Source organism: Corvus hawaiiensis, chromosome 17 (genome assembly GCF_020740725.1).
Source record: "Corvus hawaiiensis isolate bCorHaw1 chromosome 17, bCorHaw1.pri.cur, whole genome shotgun sequence".
Classification (NCBI taxonomy): Eukaryota; Metazoa; Chordata; class Aves; order Passeriformes; family Corvidae; genus Corvus; species Corvus hawaiiensis.
Genome location: NC_063229.1, coordinates 4,563,561 through 4,579,717, shown reverse-complemented (window position 1 = coordinate 4,579,717; position 16,157 = coordinate 4,563,561). Strand labels below are relative to the sequence as shown.

At 52.4% G+C, this 16,157-nt stretch overlaps 2 protein-coding genes across 3 annotated transcripts in view; one reads left to right on the top strand and one right to left on the bottom strand.

Moving 5' to 3' along the window:
- MYH7B (myosin heavy chain 7B) overlaps positions 1-6,237 on the top strand; it is a 28,372-nt gene extending 22,135 nt beyond the window's left edge. For both annotated transcript variants that reach the window (XM_048321577.1, XM_048321578.1), the window contains 15 exons: positions 3-392; positions 781-907; positions 1,218-1,336; positions 1,972-2,168; positions 2,332-2,681; positions 3,164-3,288; positions 3,568-3,683; positions 3,810-4,002; positions 4,080-4,283; positions 4,390-4,515; positions 4,631-4,801; positions 5,053-5,157; positions 5,542-5,637; positions 5,793-5,930; positions 6,118-6,237. In XM_048321577.1, the coding sequence (XP_048177534.1) occupies positions 3-392; positions 781-907; positions 1,218-1,336; positions 1,972-2,168; positions 2,332-2,681; positions 3,164-3,288; positions 3,568-3,683; positions 3,810-4,002; positions 4,080-4,283; positions 4,390-4,515; positions 4,631-4,801; positions 5,053-5,157; positions 5,542-5,637; positions 5,793-5,930; positions 6,118-6,123 (2,463 nt within the window). In that variant the 3' untranslated portion in view covers positions 6,124-6,237. The remainder of the gene's footprint in view (positions 1-2; positions 393-780; positions 908-1,217; positions 1,337-1,971; positions 2,169-2,331; positions 2,682-3,163; positions 3,289-3,567; positions 3,684-3,809; positions 4,003-4,079; positions 4,284-4,389; positions 4,516-4,630; positions 4,802-5,052; positions 5,158-5,541; positions 5,638-5,792; positions 5,931-6,117) is intronic.
- Positions 6,238-7,145: 908 nt separating this feature from the next.
- The window catches only part of LOC125334585 (transient receptor potential cation channel subfamily C member 4 associated protein), a 35,050-nt gene continuing 26,038 nt past the window's right edge, over positions 7,146-16,157 (bottom strand). Inside the window, exons 12-19 of the mRNA XM_048321579.1 lie at positions 14,529-14,630; positions 13,085-13,168; positions 12,695-12,785; positions 12,034-12,174; positions 10,806-10,914; positions 10,494-10,606; positions 10,059-10,265; positions 7,146-9,088 (exon numbers count right to left, since the gene is read on the bottom strand). Of these exons, the coding sequence (XP_048177536.1) occupies positions 8,951-9,088; positions 10,059-10,265; positions 10,494-10,606; positions 10,806-10,914; positions 12,034-12,174; positions 12,695-12,785; positions 13,085-13,168; positions 14,529-14,630 (985 nt within the window). The 3' untranslated portion in view covers positions 7,146-8,950. The remainder of the gene's footprint in view (positions 9,089-10,058; positions 10,266-10,493; positions 10,607-10,805; positions 10,915-12,033; positions 12,175-12,694; positions 12,786-13,084; positions 13,169-14,528; positions 14,631-16,157) is intronic.

The window sequence follows — 16,157 nt, the reverse complement described above, 5'->3', positions numbered from 1 at the left end:
AGGCACGCGTTGAGGAGCTGGAGGAGGAGCTGGAGGCCGAGCGAGCCGCCAGGGCCAAGGTGGAGAAGCAGCGGGCGGAGGTGTCGCGGGAGCTGGAGGAGCTGAGCGAGCGGCTGGAGGAGGCTGGCGGCACCACGGCCATGCAGCTGGAGCTGAACAAGAAGCGGGAGGCGGAATTCCTGAAGCTGCGGCGAGACCTGGAGGAGGCCACGCTGCATCACGAGGCGCTGGCGGCCGCCCTGCGCAAGAAGCACGCGGACAGCGTGGCCGAGCTGGGCGAGCAGATCGACAGCCTGCAGCGCGTCAAGCAGAAGCTGGAGAAGGAGAAGAGCGAGATGAAGATGGAGATTGATGACCTGTCGTCCAACGTCGAGTACATCACCAAGAACAAGGTGGGTGCTGGTTCTCCACAGGGCTGTTTGGTCTCTCCTGTGGACGTCAGTGGAACTGGGTGCAGCGTGACCAGCACAGCCATGTCCATGGGATGGTGTCTCAAATAGCTCTTTGCCATGGCCAAGTCCCTGTTTGACCCACAGCTTGTCCCTATGTCACTACAGGATGCTTTACTTGTCCTAGTCAAGTTTGGAGGCTCTGGGAAGACATTTCCTGGGAGACTGACTGCAGAGAGCCCCTGTTAGCTTAGCAGGGAGCTCTGACAGGCTCCTGCTCTCTGCCTTGTGTGCCTGTAGGATCCACTGAGCGGGACAGGGAGTCCCAGGGTGGGAGAAGGGTGCTCTGTGGCCAGAGCTTGGCTCAGCTGGGCTGTGTTGGTGCCTGCAGGCCAATGCTGAGAAGCTGTGCCGCACCTACGAGGACCAGCTGAACGAGGCCAAGGCCAAAGTGGACGAGCTGCAGCGACAGCTGACGGACGTGAACGCCCAGCGGGGCCGGCTGCAGACCGAGAACGGTGCGTGGGGCACGAGCCAGGGGCACACGGCTGCCTCGGGCATGCTCTGACTCTGGGGTGTCTGGCTGGGGGAGTGGGGTTCAGCCAGGCAGTCTGTCCTCTTTCTCCCATGGAGGGAGAAGCTAGTTGTGCCTCAGGAGGGATTCCTTGCTGGCATCCTTTGCCTTTAACTGGTTGCCCATGGCCCAGCTTGCCCTGGTGGGGATACAGCTGGGACAGCTGGAGGCCACAGGCTCTGGGGGAGTGTGGGCTAGTGCAGATTGCAGCCCTACAGCCCCAAAGGAGCTGGTTTGGCTCTGTTTGAACCCAGGGGAGCTTAGTCGGCTGCTGGAGGAGAAGGAGTCCTTCATCAACCAGCTGAGCCGTGGCAAGGTCTCGTTCACACAGAACATTGAGGAACTCAAGAGGCAGCTGGAGGAAGAGACCAAGGTGAGGTTTCAGGGCATGGCTGTGTTGTAGTGCTAGGTTTGGTTTAGCTGGCTGCAGCTTTCCCTGAGAGCTCAGTGGGGCTGCTTAGGGCAGTGTGACTGTTTTCGCCCTCCCGTAGTCCTTTTCGGACGGCTCCATGGTTTTGCTCCAGCAGCCATCAGCTCTACAACACAGTGACAGCGAAGGAGGCGAGAAGGGTCTCCCCATGAGGGTTTCGGAGGACTTTTAATAGTTTCATCTTGTCCTGGTGACCCCCAGAGGCAGAGAGAGCTCATGGTGCGGGCGCAGGGGGGTTTTGTCAGATTGCAGGGGCGGTCCCTGGGAGGAGTTGGGGTACAGGGACCGATAGGGAGAACCCGAGGGGGTGGCCAGGGCTAGGGCAAGGGAAAGTGGGGTGGGGGGGGAAGGATGAAATATGGGATCAGAAAAGCGGTGGGTAAACAGATCACCACATGGCTGGTCTCCGGGTGGCACTGTGGCAGTGGCTCAGACTCTTGGGCAGGGGAGGTGGGCCGTACCCTGCACACAGGGCAGCTCTTCACCTGGGAAGGGCAGAAGCTCCCTGCTGCTGCTCCCAGTCCTGGCCACGGCCTGTGTCCTGGAGCTGGGGTCAGCTGCTGCTCTCCCTTCCTCAGAGCAAGAACGCCCTGGCCCATGCCCTGCAAGCCTCCCGGCACGACTGTGACCTGCTGCGGGAGCAGTACGAGGAGGAGGTGGAGGCCAAGAGCGAGCTCCAGAGGAACTTGTCCAAAGCCAATGCCGAGGTGGCCCAGTGGAGAACCAAGTACGAGACTGATGCCATCCAGAGGACTGAGGAGCTGGAGGAAGCCAAGTAAGTCCCACGGCACGAGTCAGTTCCCTGTGGGTGGCAACTTTCTGTTCAACAGTGGGGCTCTCCCAGACCCAGGGGGACACAGCACGCTCCTGCCTGGATTTGAGGCTGTGGGGCGGGATGGCGCTGGGGCAGCGAGCGCTCACCCCCGTGCCATCGGCAGGAAGAAGTTGGCCACCCGGCTGCAGGAGGCAGAGGAGGCCGTGGAGTCCGCCCACGCCAAGTGCGCCTCACTGGAGAAGACCAAGCACCGGTTGCAGACGGAGATCGAGGACCTCTCGGTGGACCTGGAACGCGCCAACTCGGCCTGCGCTGCCCTGGACAAGAAACAGCGCAACTTCGACAGGATCCTGGCCGAGTGGAAGCAGAAGTACGAGGAGACCCAGGTGGAGCTGGAGGCGTCGCAGAAGGAGTCGCGCAGCCTGAGCACGGAGCTCTTCAAGCTCAAGAACGCCTACGAGGAGTCCCTGGACAACCTGGAGACCCTCAAGAGGGAGAACAAGAACCTGCAGGGTAGGACTGGGCTCAAGTGCTCCCCTTGGGCTCTGCCCAGACTCCTGCTCCTGCCCTGTCCTCAGACATGTGGGATTGGGTCCCGTGTTGGCCAGGAGTGAACCTTGCTGCTCAGCCCATCCCTTGGAGGGATGCAGCAGCCCTGCTGGGATGCCAGCGCGTGTCTTGCCCTCATGCTGGGGACACTCTGGGAGGACAGGCAGAGCCACTTGGCTCCTGTCCCCAAATGGCTCCTGTGCCCAAATGGCACACGATTTGCTGTGTGGCACTGCCTTGGGGGTGTTGCTCTTGGACCAAACAGGTCCTTGATGCCTCTTCTATGCTCTCTCCCAGACTGCAGAAATGTCCCCAGGCACAGCCTTGGCTGCTCTCCAAGGGGCTGTGGGGCATCAGCTGAGCCTGGGCAGGGGGACGGGGACATCACTTGCACTGGGCTGGCCCCACAAATTCCTTCCTGACCAAATTCCTTCTGTCCATGGCAGAGGAAATTTCTGATCTGACTGACCAGATCAGTCTGGGTGGCAAAACCATCCATGAGCTGGAGAAGGTGAAGAAAATGCTGGAGAATGAGAAGAGCGATATCCAGGCAGCTCTGGAGGAGGCTGAGGTGAGTCCTTGTTTCCCATATGTTCCTGCTGCCCCCAAGAGCCACTGGCCCACCCTGCAGCTCTGGCTGGATGCTGCTGGGCAATGACAGTCCTGAGCCGGGCTGTGACCCCTGGGAATCCCATTCATGGGGGTCCTGCAACCACTGCAGGCACTGGGGTGGCTCCACCTGCTCTGCCCCCATAGCAATGGGCTGGGGGGGACAAGGCCAGGCTGGGGTGGGTGGCTGGGGAGAGCCCCCTTCCCAGGAACCACCTTCCCATGGCTGCGCTGTCTCTAGGGAGCCCTGGAGCACGAGGAGAGCAAGACCCTGCGCATTCAGCTGGAGCTGAACCAGATCAAGGCTGATATGGACAGGAAGCTGGCAGAGAAGGACGAGGAGTTTGAGAACCTGAGGTGTGTGGGGTGAGGGGACAGGCTGGGACGTCACTGCGGGGGCAGAGCTGGCACTGTGGCCCCGGCAGGGCTGCCCCAGGCTGGGTGTCCCCAGGGGCCGTGGCTGACACGGGGCCTCTCCTGCAGGCGCAACCACCAGCGCGCCATGGAGTCCATGCAGGCCTCGCTCGACGCGGAGGCCCGGGCCAAGAACGAGGCCGTGCGGCTGAGGAAGAAGATGGAGGGGGACCTGAACGAGATGGAGATCCAGCTGAACCACGCCAACCGCCAGGCTGCCGAGTTCCAGAAGCTGGGCCGCCAGCTCCAGGCCCAGATCAAGGTTGGGACAGACTCGGTGCTGTCCCTGCTGCCAGCCCGGCTCTGTGCTGTCCTCACTGACCCCACGCTGCCCCACAGGACCTGCAGATCGAGCTGGATGACACCCAGCGCCACAACGACGACCTGAAGGAGCAGGCGGGTGCCCTGGAGCGCCGCAACAACCTGCTGCTGGCAGAGGTGGAGGAGCTGCGGGCAGCGCTGGAGCAGTCGGAGAGGAGCAGGAAGCTGGCGGAGCAGGAGCTGCTGGAGACCACTGAGAGGGTCACCCTGCTCCATTCCCAGGTGAGGCACTGCCAAGTCCCGTGTCTCCACTGGTGGGAGAGTCAGGAGTCTGTGTAGCAGTGGTGAATGGCCAGCCCCGGTCACAGTGAACCTGCTCTGTGTGCAGAACACAGGTCTCATCAACCAAAAGAAGAAGCTGGAGGCAGACATCTCCCAGCTGAGCAACGAGGTGGAGGATGCAGTGCAGGAGTGTCGCAATGCTGAGGAGAAGGCAAAGAAGGCCATCACGGATGTAAGAGAGTGGTGGGAACTGTGCTGCGTGGCTGGGGAGAGTCTCACGACTTCTCCACTGAGCCCCTGGTCTGGCCTGGCCTTGTGATGATGTCCCCCTGCTCTTGGCCTCGCAGGCTGCCATGATGGCTGAGGAGCTGAAGAAGGAGCAGGACACCAGCGCACACCTGGAGCGCATGAAGAAGAACATGGAGCAGACCATCAAGGACCTGCAGATGCGCCTGGACGAGGCAGAGCAGATTGCTCTCAAGGGGGGCAAGAAGCAGATCCAGAAGCTGGAGGCCAGGGTGAGAAAGCAGGGGCAGATCCCTGGCTGTGTCCTCCAGGAGCAGGCTCCTGGGGCTGCCCCAGTCCCTGCCGTACCAGACTCTGCCCCAGCCCTCTGAGGCCAGGTGGTGCCTCTGGGGGAGCAGGGCCCAGCTCAGGATGGTATTAGCCTCTGCTGTGGCTTCTCTGAGCTGGGAAAGTGGCTTGGCCTCAGCTGGGCTGGTGTTGGTGCTTGGGAGCCAGGTGCTGAGCTGGCCTGTGCCTCCTGCAGGTGCGGGAGCTGGAGGGAGAGGTGGATGCGGAGCAGAAGAAGATGGCAGAGGCCCAGAAGGGCATTCGCAAGTACGAGCGCAGGATCAAGGAGCTGAGCTACCAGGTACAGCAGCTCTGGACACAGCTCCAGCCCTGGGCCAGCAGCACCTGCCACAACTCTTCCTGCTTGGCCTCTTGTGGTACCCAACAACCCACCCACCGAGCCCAGCCCAGCCTGGGCTTGTTCTGGGCTCTGTGTAGGGAATGACAACAGCTGGACAAGCTTCTCCCTGTCACAACATCCACTCTCTGCTCTGGGTCCTTCTGCCCCATTCCCCAGCACCTCCTGAGCTGGGTGTTGGGACACAGGGGGGAACCAAGGGACAGGTGCTGGTGACATGGGGCTGGGGGCTCGGTTGGTGCTGTCTGTCCTGGCACCACTGGGACAAAGGTGAGGGGCAGGTGAGGGGCTGCTGGGGTCTGACTAAGGGGGCTGGGGCACTTGCAGGCTGAGGAAGACCGGAAGAACCTGGCTCGGATGCAGGACCTGATTGACAAGCTGCAGAGCAAGGTCAAGAGCTACAAGCGCCAGTTTGAGGAGGCAGTAAGTGCCCATCACTGCTCTGGGACAGGGGACAGGGCTGCCCCTCCCTGGGACTGGCTGCCATGGCTGCCAGGGGCCGCAAGAGCAATGTGGGGAGCTCGGAGCTTGCTGTCGCCTGTGCTCCATGCACCCACCTCTCCCCTCCCCCTGCCCAGGAGCAGCAGGCCAACTCCAACCTGGTGAAGTACCGCAAGGTGCAGCACGAGCTGGACGACGCCGAGGAACGCGCCGACATCGCCGAGACCCAGGTCAACAAACTGCGGGCACGGACCAGGGACGTCACCATCTCCAAGGTAGGCACTCGTGGATGGGAGCATGGGGAGGTGGGCAGGGGCTCCTGCCAGCCCTGGAGCCAGAGGAATGACCACACAGCCACAGTCCCAGCCTGCTGTGGCACTGCCGCCTCGCTGAAGGGTGGCTGAGCCACTCCCTGCCTCCAGACCCCAGCTCTCACCAAAGCCTTTTGGGGATTTCTTCCAGCATTAGGAGCCCTGGCTGCCTGCCCTGCCCTGTCCCAGATGCTGCTGTAGGTTGGAGGCAAGTGGCTGCAACAGTCACTGTCAGCTTTGCACTGCATGAATAAACGTAGATCTGCCAGGACTGGCTCTTTTGTGTGTCACAGGGTAACCCGGGCCTTGGTCTCTTCTCCCGGGGTCTTGAGGAACATTTTTCACAGGGAGGCACAGGCAGGAGAGAAGCTCAGTCCTCCCTCTCCCATCTCTATGGCCCTGGCGTGGAATGGGCTTTGGGAAAAGAGCCCTTTCCTCATCCCTCCCCACCAAACCACATCTCAGCTGCAGGGGACCGGAGCAGAGGCGTGAGGCAGGACAGACTTCAGCCACTACTCCTGAGGACATAAAGCCCTCCAGTGCAGCCCTGGATGGGGTTATGGCTTTGGCAAAGGCACTGCAAAGAAAGACATCTCCACTCATTTCTTTAAAATAGATTTCTTTAATAGTTTCCATTTAATGTTTATTTGCAGTTAGCAAATCGGCATTAATAGGGCAGCACAAACCTCAGCAACCCCTGGGGACAGTGCAGACTTCCAGAGGTATTTGTTAGTGCCGGGGGGTCCCAGCTCCCTCCCATCCCAGCAGAGCCTGCTGCCACCTCCATGGGTCTGGTCCCTCTCACCATGAGATTCTTGAGGCATCCGGCATGGACAGACATCCCAAAGGAATGTGGCCCCAGCTGGGATTTGCCTGTGGCCCTCTGTGCACTGGGGCGGAGCCCAGCACGCTCCACCCCTGGAGGAGCTGCCGGGGCTTTGTTCCCTGTGCCCTTCTCTGCCGAACCAGCCCAGAAGCAAAGCCCAGCCTGTGCTCCCAAGGCCTGGGAGGACCTCCAAGGATGGTGTGAGCTCAGCTCAGCTTCTCCCAGGACCATGGGCAAGGCCAGAGGCACCTGAGCCCCAAACTGTCTTTAAAATACAGAGGGGAGTGAGACTGCAGGGTTACAGCAGCAATCAGTGGATGCACCAATTAACTACACTATGGAAAAGGCATCCCTTAACTTAAAAGCCTTTTAATTTGAAGCATTTATTTTAAGTGTACATCTATTACAGTTAAGAAGAAGCAAAGATACACCAAAAACACAAATACCCAAGAACAAAAAAAGTACAGATGAGAAAGAAATGAGCTGAAGGGAGGGAGGGGCAGGGTCAGGGTGACCTGGTAAGGAACAGAGGTGAAGCTGCCATGGCAAAGAAGTTCCCCAGGGTACCCTCACCAGAGCCAGGATGCAGCTCCCAGGGAGGGACACTGGGATGCCCAGGAGCTCCTGCAAGGCTCCAGCTTTATGCACAAGCTCAGCAGCTCTGACCACCCTGTGAGCCCACAGCAGGACACTGAGGTGTGGGAGAAGAGAAAGGAGAAGGGAGATGTTCAGAGACAAATCCTGCCCCTGGGGCTGGAGCCTCCTTCACTCCTCCAGTCCCAGCACAGGGAGCCTCAGGGTGGGTTTCATGCTGCTGGCAACGACGAGAGACAAAAGGCTGCAGCTCTGGGACATCCTCACCCCTTCGGAGCCTGGACAGAGCTGAAGTCATCTCATCAAATAAATTAGAAAATGTTAAAAAAATTCAGATGTGTGTTTCAAAACTGGTTTCTTTTAGCTGTAGCTGCAAGACATGTTTTTGACTTAAATGTAGTGGCTTAAGTGTAGTGTATCTCATTCCTGGGTATCTGAATGTGTTGGAGCAACATGGTGTTGGTGAGCAGGCAGGGCAGGTGCAGGTTTGGCAACTGGGACTGCCAAAACCCGATTCCCCCTTTCCCAACATATCCTACAAAGTTACTTTCAACCAGGAGTGTTTATTCCCAGCATTTAACACATTCTGATTAAAACAGATCCAGGAAGAAAAACGGACATCTCCAGTAAATATTGCACTTCAAGATTAACGTGTGTGTTGATATTAAGGACTGAAAGCAGAGACTGACATAAGACTTCCAGGCATAGCAGGTTAACATCAAGAGCAATGGTCCTGAAAAGGATTTTAAAACCAGATTAGTTACCCAAGAAGGGACAAGCCGCAAGTTTAAAAAATTAGTACATTTTAATGCTAGTGCTCCGTGAAAAAGCCAACCCCTGTTGCAATTCCACCACTGCTGAAATGTCTCTGTTCTCCAGCACTGCGAAACGCCTCCGGATGGGAAGGATCTGCAGGAAGGACAGCAGGAGCAGAGGTTCTTTCCTAATGCACAGATAGTTTTAGTACCAAATGATCCAAAAGGAGATGGTAAAGAGGTGACTGGAGCTGGGGCTCTCAGGAATTAAAAGCACACACACGCACACACACTCATGCTCTAACCAACCCCAAAGCCCCGATTCCAAGCCCAGCGGAAGAGTTACACCTGCAGGGAGTCCTCGTGGTGGCTTTGCACACGGCTGGTGGCGGGGTCCTGCTCAGGTTGGCTCCTTGGACCTCACACTTGGAGGGCAATCGCTGTGCTTTTCAACTTGCTCATCCCAGCAGCCCTGAGAGAGCCACACCTCAATCGGCAAATACAGAGAACCCTCATGTCAGCAAAACCCCTTCTGCCAGCCCCGCCAGACTGGGAGAGAGGAAAAAAAATAGTACAGGCTGGTTTTTGCAGGTGATTATTTTTATCCCAGAATAACTGGAAGATACATCCCTGAATGTGTTGCCCAGAGAGCTGTCCGAGTCTCAGAGGTCAGAGCTGGGGCCGGCAGGGGTGGGGTGGGACGACGCTCCGCGGCTCCGAGCTGCACACACACACTACACAGCGTATCCCTGAAAACCCCCAGGTGCGAGGGACCCTCCGAGCTGTCCGTCAGAAGCTGGAGGCAGGAATTACTCCTCGGAAAAGTCTCTGTCAATGTCCATGTACGCCTCGTCGATGTAGCTGACTATGGCACAGGGGGACGTCCGGTCCGGACTGAGCAGTATCGAAACAGTCTCTTTCCAGTAGGTAAAACTAATACAGGAGCTCTGTGGGCACAGACAACAGGAGGGTCAGTGGGGGCCACAGCACCAACAGGAGCATGAGACACCTCCCAAAGCTGAAAATCACTTCCTCTTCAGCCCGAGCTGCCCAGCTCCACAGTGTGACCAACACTTTGGGTTCCCCATTCTGCCCTCCCTCCCTGGGGCCTGCACCAGAAGGGCTGGGTGTTGAACACCTACACCCTCTACAACCAGCTTCGCACTCTCCAGCTCCAGACAAGGACTGCCAGCGCCTCTGGCAGCTGCTAAGAGCAGCACAGGGTGACCCCAGCCTGCCTACCTGGGCCAGTACATCCATAATCCCAAACTTCCCCTTTGCTGTCCACTCCAAACACAAACGGGGACCCTGTGGTGCCGCAGATAAGCCAATGCTGGAAGCGGCCCCCACTCCTGAGATGACACAAAAACCAACACACGCCCCCTGCCCGCACTCCTCCTGCATTATTCCCTCAAAGCCAAAAGGCCACTCCAGCAGCCCAACACCAGACCATGTGTCACCCACATAACTGGATAATTGGTTCTTTCTACCCACTAGTGGCCCAGGACAAACCAGCTCTGGCGCAGAAACCTGCAGGCTGCTCCCTTGGCTTACATCAGGTATTTTTCCTGCACTGTTTGCCACACCAGGAAGAGGGAACAGTCTGGCTAAGGTGCTGACTAGTCTGGGAGCTCTGCCTCCCCCTCCCTGGCCATCCTGCCAGCCCTGCCTCTCTACCCCACTCAGCACTAGGAAGTGTCACTTCTGTGTGCCAGAGCCAAAGCCTCAGGCTCTGTTTACTGGGAAACCCAGCACCTGACTGGGAGAAGGTGTGAAAAACACCACAGGAGTTACACTGGGGGCAGACCTTTCCTCCCTTCTTTCCCTCCCCAACCTCCCACCCCCCGTTTTTGCCAGCAGACCGGCAGACAGGTGTTGCTGTGATCCGACTCCTGCCATGGTAAGAGGGTCACATACATTTTCTAAGCAGGTGCTGTCTTTATCCTTGTTGAGGTAATGCTGCTGCCAGAATCGCAGGAGACTGTGGAAGTTGTTCAGGATGAAGCCAGGGTATTTTTCCGTGTATTCCATCTGTTGCAAGGTGCGCAGATAAAAAGGGAGCTTTTCTTTCCTTCGGGCCAGCATTAGGATAACTAAACTTGTGTTCAAACAACTGACATTTTCCTGGAAGTAAAAACGACACAGCAAAAAAAAAAATCTAAATACCAAGATACCTGTTGTACATGCCCTTGTAAAGCAAGCCTGTGGAAAGCACAATGGAGGTGTTCCTGCACACAGCAAGGAAAAGGGACATGGGTGTCCACCAGGGAAACCAGGCTCCTCCCTGCTCCCAGCCCTGCTCACCATTCCAGTCCCAGAAAGGCAACTGCCAAGTCACTGCCAGCTCTTTACCTGTGTAAGTGTCTGTACATGGATAATATTAATGAGACGGAAAAGGAAGGACATCCTCATGGACATCTGGGACATGTAGGACAACAGGCGGCACTCGGACAGGACTTCTGCAACTGCAGCAAGAGGAGAACCAATCACCAGCTGCTGAAGGTTCAGACACGCTGAACCAAGCACCAGGGCAGTAAGAACTGGTGCTCAAACTTTCAGGGTGGCATTTCCTTATCTAAGCCCCCAAGTGTCAAAGCCCAGATTTAAATTAACCATTATCACCACCAGACACCCCCCAATCCCACCCCATTGCTTCCTGTTCACCTTTAGCATCAGACTGATTCTCAAACCGATCCAGGGACAGCGTGATGCAGCGAACGAGCATGTTTGAGTCCACCAAAGAGCTGTTGATCTGATTTAAAAATATCTGGAACTGAACACAAACACTTATTAGTGTTGAATTAAATAAGTTTAAATATATTAATATTCAGGGTCATTACCTTTTAGTTACCTCTAACAAGTGTAAGAGGGGACATCACCCATGGCCCTGCCTCATCCAGCCCAAGCCAACACTGGCACTGAGGGATGACCAAACACTATGGAATGGAAAAATGTCAGTCCTGGCATCCCCAAGATCTCTTTTGAAGATGTGTCACTCCAATGAAAGTGAGATTTCATACACTATTTGTTTTGAAAGAGGGAGAATTCCTGCAGCTCCATGTTGTCCTACAGTGATTCTGTACAAGCAGACAGTGCTAGGGAGGAATACAGTGAGGGAGTCACACAGAGTGAGAACTAAACCCGGTTACAGATCAATAAATAGGAAGCAAATAGGAAGTATAAAGACATTCTCTAGAATGTTTGAGTTAATTTACTAGAGAAAAAACTCTGAAAGAGTTTTCTTTTAAATGCACTTATACTTCCATTCTCCAAGGTCTGCCAGACCTAAGAGCAATGACAGAAGCATTACAGAAACAAAGTTCAGAGGATGAGGCCATTCAGAACCTACCCAACCAGCTGATGTTATATGTACAAAGTGCACAAGAGCATGAAACCATTCTTTGCTGCCCATTCTTTATTTACATGGGAAACTCAATTTTATAGGTAATTACCTAAGCCATGACTTCTTAAAATGTCTCTAAGTTCAAATAAGATCAAATATCTACATCTGTTTGCAGTATCAAGTATTTTAAGCAATATTCATGAAGGACTTCCCACTGCAAGCTCCAGTAAAAGACTTTTTGGAGCTGTCTCAATGTCCACAGCTATCACTTAACCCCAAATGTGGTGACTTCACAGGAAATGTTCTGCCACTCTTGAGCCTCATCCTGGAACAGGGCAATGTTTGCTGACCAGCTCAGCACCCACTGACTCAGGACAGATGGAGCACTGCTGAAAACACTGAGGGACTTTGGCAACTCATCCCTTAATGTTTATTGTGCCCCAAGCTCTAAAACCAAACCAAGACCAAATGAATCTGAGTTCTACTGCTGTGTCTGGTTATGAAAGGGTGTAATTTGAGCCACAGGGGGCAGCTTTTACAAATATTTACCTTCTCATCTGTGTTGATGTACTTGTTGAACCTCTTAAATGCATCAATGTTGAATTTCATCAGCTCTCCCAGAAGGTCAAAGTAACTCTGAAGCACATCCCGTGACTTGCACTCACTATCAACAATGCAGTAGAGAATATGCTGGCAGGGGAGGAAAACATGTTATTGCCACAGCTTCATCCAAGCCAGCAGCACAACACAGACTCTGATTTCATCAGTATTTAAAGCATTTATCTGCAGGTTCTTGGGTGACTGAATATCACAGTATCACAGAACTAAAGACAGTTCAGATGAGTCTCCTGTTAAAACAACTTCCCAGTGATGCAGGTGATACAAACGGCCACAAGCAGAATTCACAGGTATATTTTTAGAGGTGTTCCCAGTATTTGTCATAGCTATACAGGAATAAGGGGCAGTTTTTCATTTATTATTATTATTGTTGCATCTATTGTGATTTCTCCAGTAAACTGTGATCCTGATTTATCTCCCTTAGTGTTTATTCCCTCACTATCAAACGGGGGCAGCTTGAGTGGCCTCAATTTCCCCACTGAGTTTTAAACCCAGCATAATACTTAACACTGCATTTTTATCCACTTTTGGATTTACTACAGATAAATCCTTCTTGATTGCTATGGAGGATACCTGACATAAACTTATTTACCTCCAGGAGTCCTCTCTTGAGCAGGAACATCTGGTCTGCATAGGAGGTGGTGCCTCGCAGAAAACTTTCAACTGCCCTTGCTTGCCAAAACCTGAGAAACAGAAGAAAGGAGGTGTTAGTTTTGAAGCAAGGGAAGTACTTGATCACAATTCTAATTTAAATCCAGTTTCCTAATCTGTTTCATTCCAATCTGAAGCTGGGGTCAGACCTGTTGATCACGCAGAAAATCACTGGCTGTGATTTATTCTCACCTGCACTGCCACCTCAGCACAACAAAGCCAGACCTTTCCACAGCTGATTCTCAAACATTCTCAGCTGCTCTAAGATGGATGACACCAAAGCTACATCCCAGGGGTCTCAAACAGCACATCAGAGGCAAAGTGAACCCACCTGAAGGAGGATTCTGCTGGTTCCTTCTTCATGACCTGAAGCAATCTGGTCAACAAACCTCTCTTCCCATCACAGACAAGACTCCTGCAGCAGGTGGAGAAATGACAGCGTGAGTGGAAGGGCTGGGCGAGCACTGAACACTGAATCCAGTCACTGTTCCAGAGCTTTTGATGATCAAAATCTCAGTATTGAAGTACACAGTACAAATATTGTGCTGGTTCTACCAGCAGAAGAGTTCTCCTCACTGCCCTTGGTAAATATCTGCAGTACCTGCAACACGACTTCCAAGTAAGTCCAAAAGAAAATTTTTCTCTCAAAATTTTAATGATTTCAGAAATACCAGTTCACATCTTGTGGGAATCAAGAGATAAAAAAAAACAACAAAAAAACCCCCTACATTTGAGCTTAGGAATGAAAGAAACCCCTCAAGAAATGTAAAGGGAAGTCTGAATTCCATTCAGGAGGCACAGCAGAGTATGGAAAGCTGGATGCTACACGAGGTTGTAGTAAAAGCAGAGAGGCTGTACAACTGCAGGACTACTTGTATTGAACAGCACCTTCAGTGGAGTATCTACCTGCATTAAGCTCATGCAGAAGTAATACCTTGATCTCACAGATCAAGAAAAGCAACAAGAAAACTAGATGCTAAGGGTAAAAAACACCCCCAAGTTCTTCCCAATTAGACACAGTATTATGATAATAATTGTAATCTTGAAATCCTCTTAGAGATTCCCTTTTGGAGTGAGGTAAATCTGCTCTGTGCAGATTTGTCCATGCTGATACCCTGGGAGTATTCTGCCAAACTAAATTCTGCAAACAATGTTCCATCTGCTGAGGTTTATACACCAGAATCATGTATTAAAGAGCTTATTAGATCAAAATCTATCTAACAGATACTCAAATGTAACACAAGAGATTCTGTAAGTGGTTTAACATGTTAATCTAATTTAGCTTATTCTGGTTATTAGCTGCTCTTAAAATACTCTGACACTTGGATGTATTCATGCAGCCTGGAAATGGACATTATGTGTGCACAGGCTGCTCCTGAATGCCAGAACTAACACTTATTAGCAGGAGCAAGTAATGATTTGAGGGATCACAGTTCACTTTCCAGGTCTGTCTGCAATGGCTGACGTGAGGAAGGCCAGACAGGCAGAGCCAGCACATCACAGTGAAGTCTGAGCCATGAACTCAAACCCCTCATTTTAGGGTTTTTTAAAGTTGCTTTTGTTTTTAAAGCACCTTACTCTGAGCATGAGCACACCTGAGATTTGCTAATGACCATCAACATGCCACAAACCTGCACACTTCCCACTGAAAGGAGTCACTGAAATCAAAGTGTGGTGGACAGACAGAGCTCAGACAAAACAGGTGATGTCAAACTTCCAGTCTAAGTGCTTCCAAAACTCTGAAATCCGTGACTACCAACTCAATCCCCTCTCACCTGTCAGTGTTGACCACTGCATCCACTTCAGGGATGTTGGCTTTATGGGAGATTGCACTCAGCTCGTTCAGTTCCTGGCTGTTCAGAAGGAGATACTTGTTCCTAAAGCAAGACAGTGGGACAGGAAGGGAGAAAACCAGGATGAATTCAAGAGGCAAAAATGCAATTCCATGAAAAGCAGAGCCACAGGCCAACAAGGGCTGCAGGACTAGGCAAGCTGCTTTCTCCTGGCTGCTCTTCACAGTGTTCACACTCTGCTCCCTCCACCAGGCCAGCCAGCTGCTGCTTGGGAAAACATCCTCCAAAATTTACCAAACGCCACTTCCAACACTGACGCTTTGAGATGATGGTTCTTTGCTGACTTGTTTGGGATCTTGTGGTTTGTAAATATTTTCTTCAGGATAACACTCATTTTTAAAAAAATCTCAGCAATGTTTTGCTGAATTTCAGAGCAAAATAACTATTAAATAGCAAACTTTTTCACTGCTTCCTGAAGTTTTTCTCTACCCTATAGTGATTGCTCTTTTTAAGTAATAAATCTCAGACAGAAAGCAGAAACTGCAAAAAAAGGGCTCAGTCATCCTGGTATTTTATTATCTGAACAAACTTTACCCTGGAAATATTTAAAAACATCAGGAAATATAGAGATCCAAATAAAAATGGATCTAAACCGCAGGAATGTACATGAATTCTTTATCAAATACTGAACTTTTCATAATGAAAATCAATTATTTTGTCTGTAAAGTGAACTAAATGCAGAACAAGTCTGCCAGAGTGGAAATGTAGTCCAGGGGTTCCCTTTGCCAGACTCCCTGCCCAATGCCAGTGTGCTCCCTGAGAGTCTTTCTGCTTCCAAGTGCTCAAAATCAGGCAGCAAACATTTCTTTTCAGGAAAGCTCAGGGAGCAGAGGATGCAGTGATGACTGTGAGGTTCCTTCTTGCTTCCAACACTGTCATCCAGATTAGTGCCCACTGAGCCTCTCATGCAAAGCTTCCTTTGATGCGGATCAAACAGGTGTCTGCAATGAGAACAGAGCCTTTCTGTCTCTGCAATAAACAGCTCTGCAAGTTTTGGACACAATTTCACTGCATCAATATCAGCATACAAGTACTTTGCTCTCATCTTGTCCTCAGTTAACTCAGCTTATCTGTGATTTCACAGAAAGCTCATGTAATTATTTAAAACCCCCAACCAGATCCCACACATTCCACTTGCTCAAATGTTAGAGTTGGGAGCTGTTTTCTGCTCAAACAAGCCTGAGATCTTTGTAGCAGCCACTTAAATAGTAACATCACCTGTAGAGATTTTATTGGAAAACCTGGAGCGATTCTCAGGCAAACAATGTCTTGCATAAAGGATTTAGAATAGGTCAGCATTCCCCCCTTGTCTATGTCTAGCAGCTCCCCATTCTCAAAGCTAATATTCCACAGTGAAAAAGGCTGATATTTGAAATCTATCCAACGGGACTAAAAAGCTGCACAGAAATAGCAGCCTGGCCCTAGGAATGAGCAGCACCTGAAGTGCAACATGCCTCTAACACAGCTGTTTGTAAGGAACTGGACACCATCTCCCAGGACTGAATTAGAGCAACAGGACACTGATGGAATGCAGGATGCAATTCCACAAGT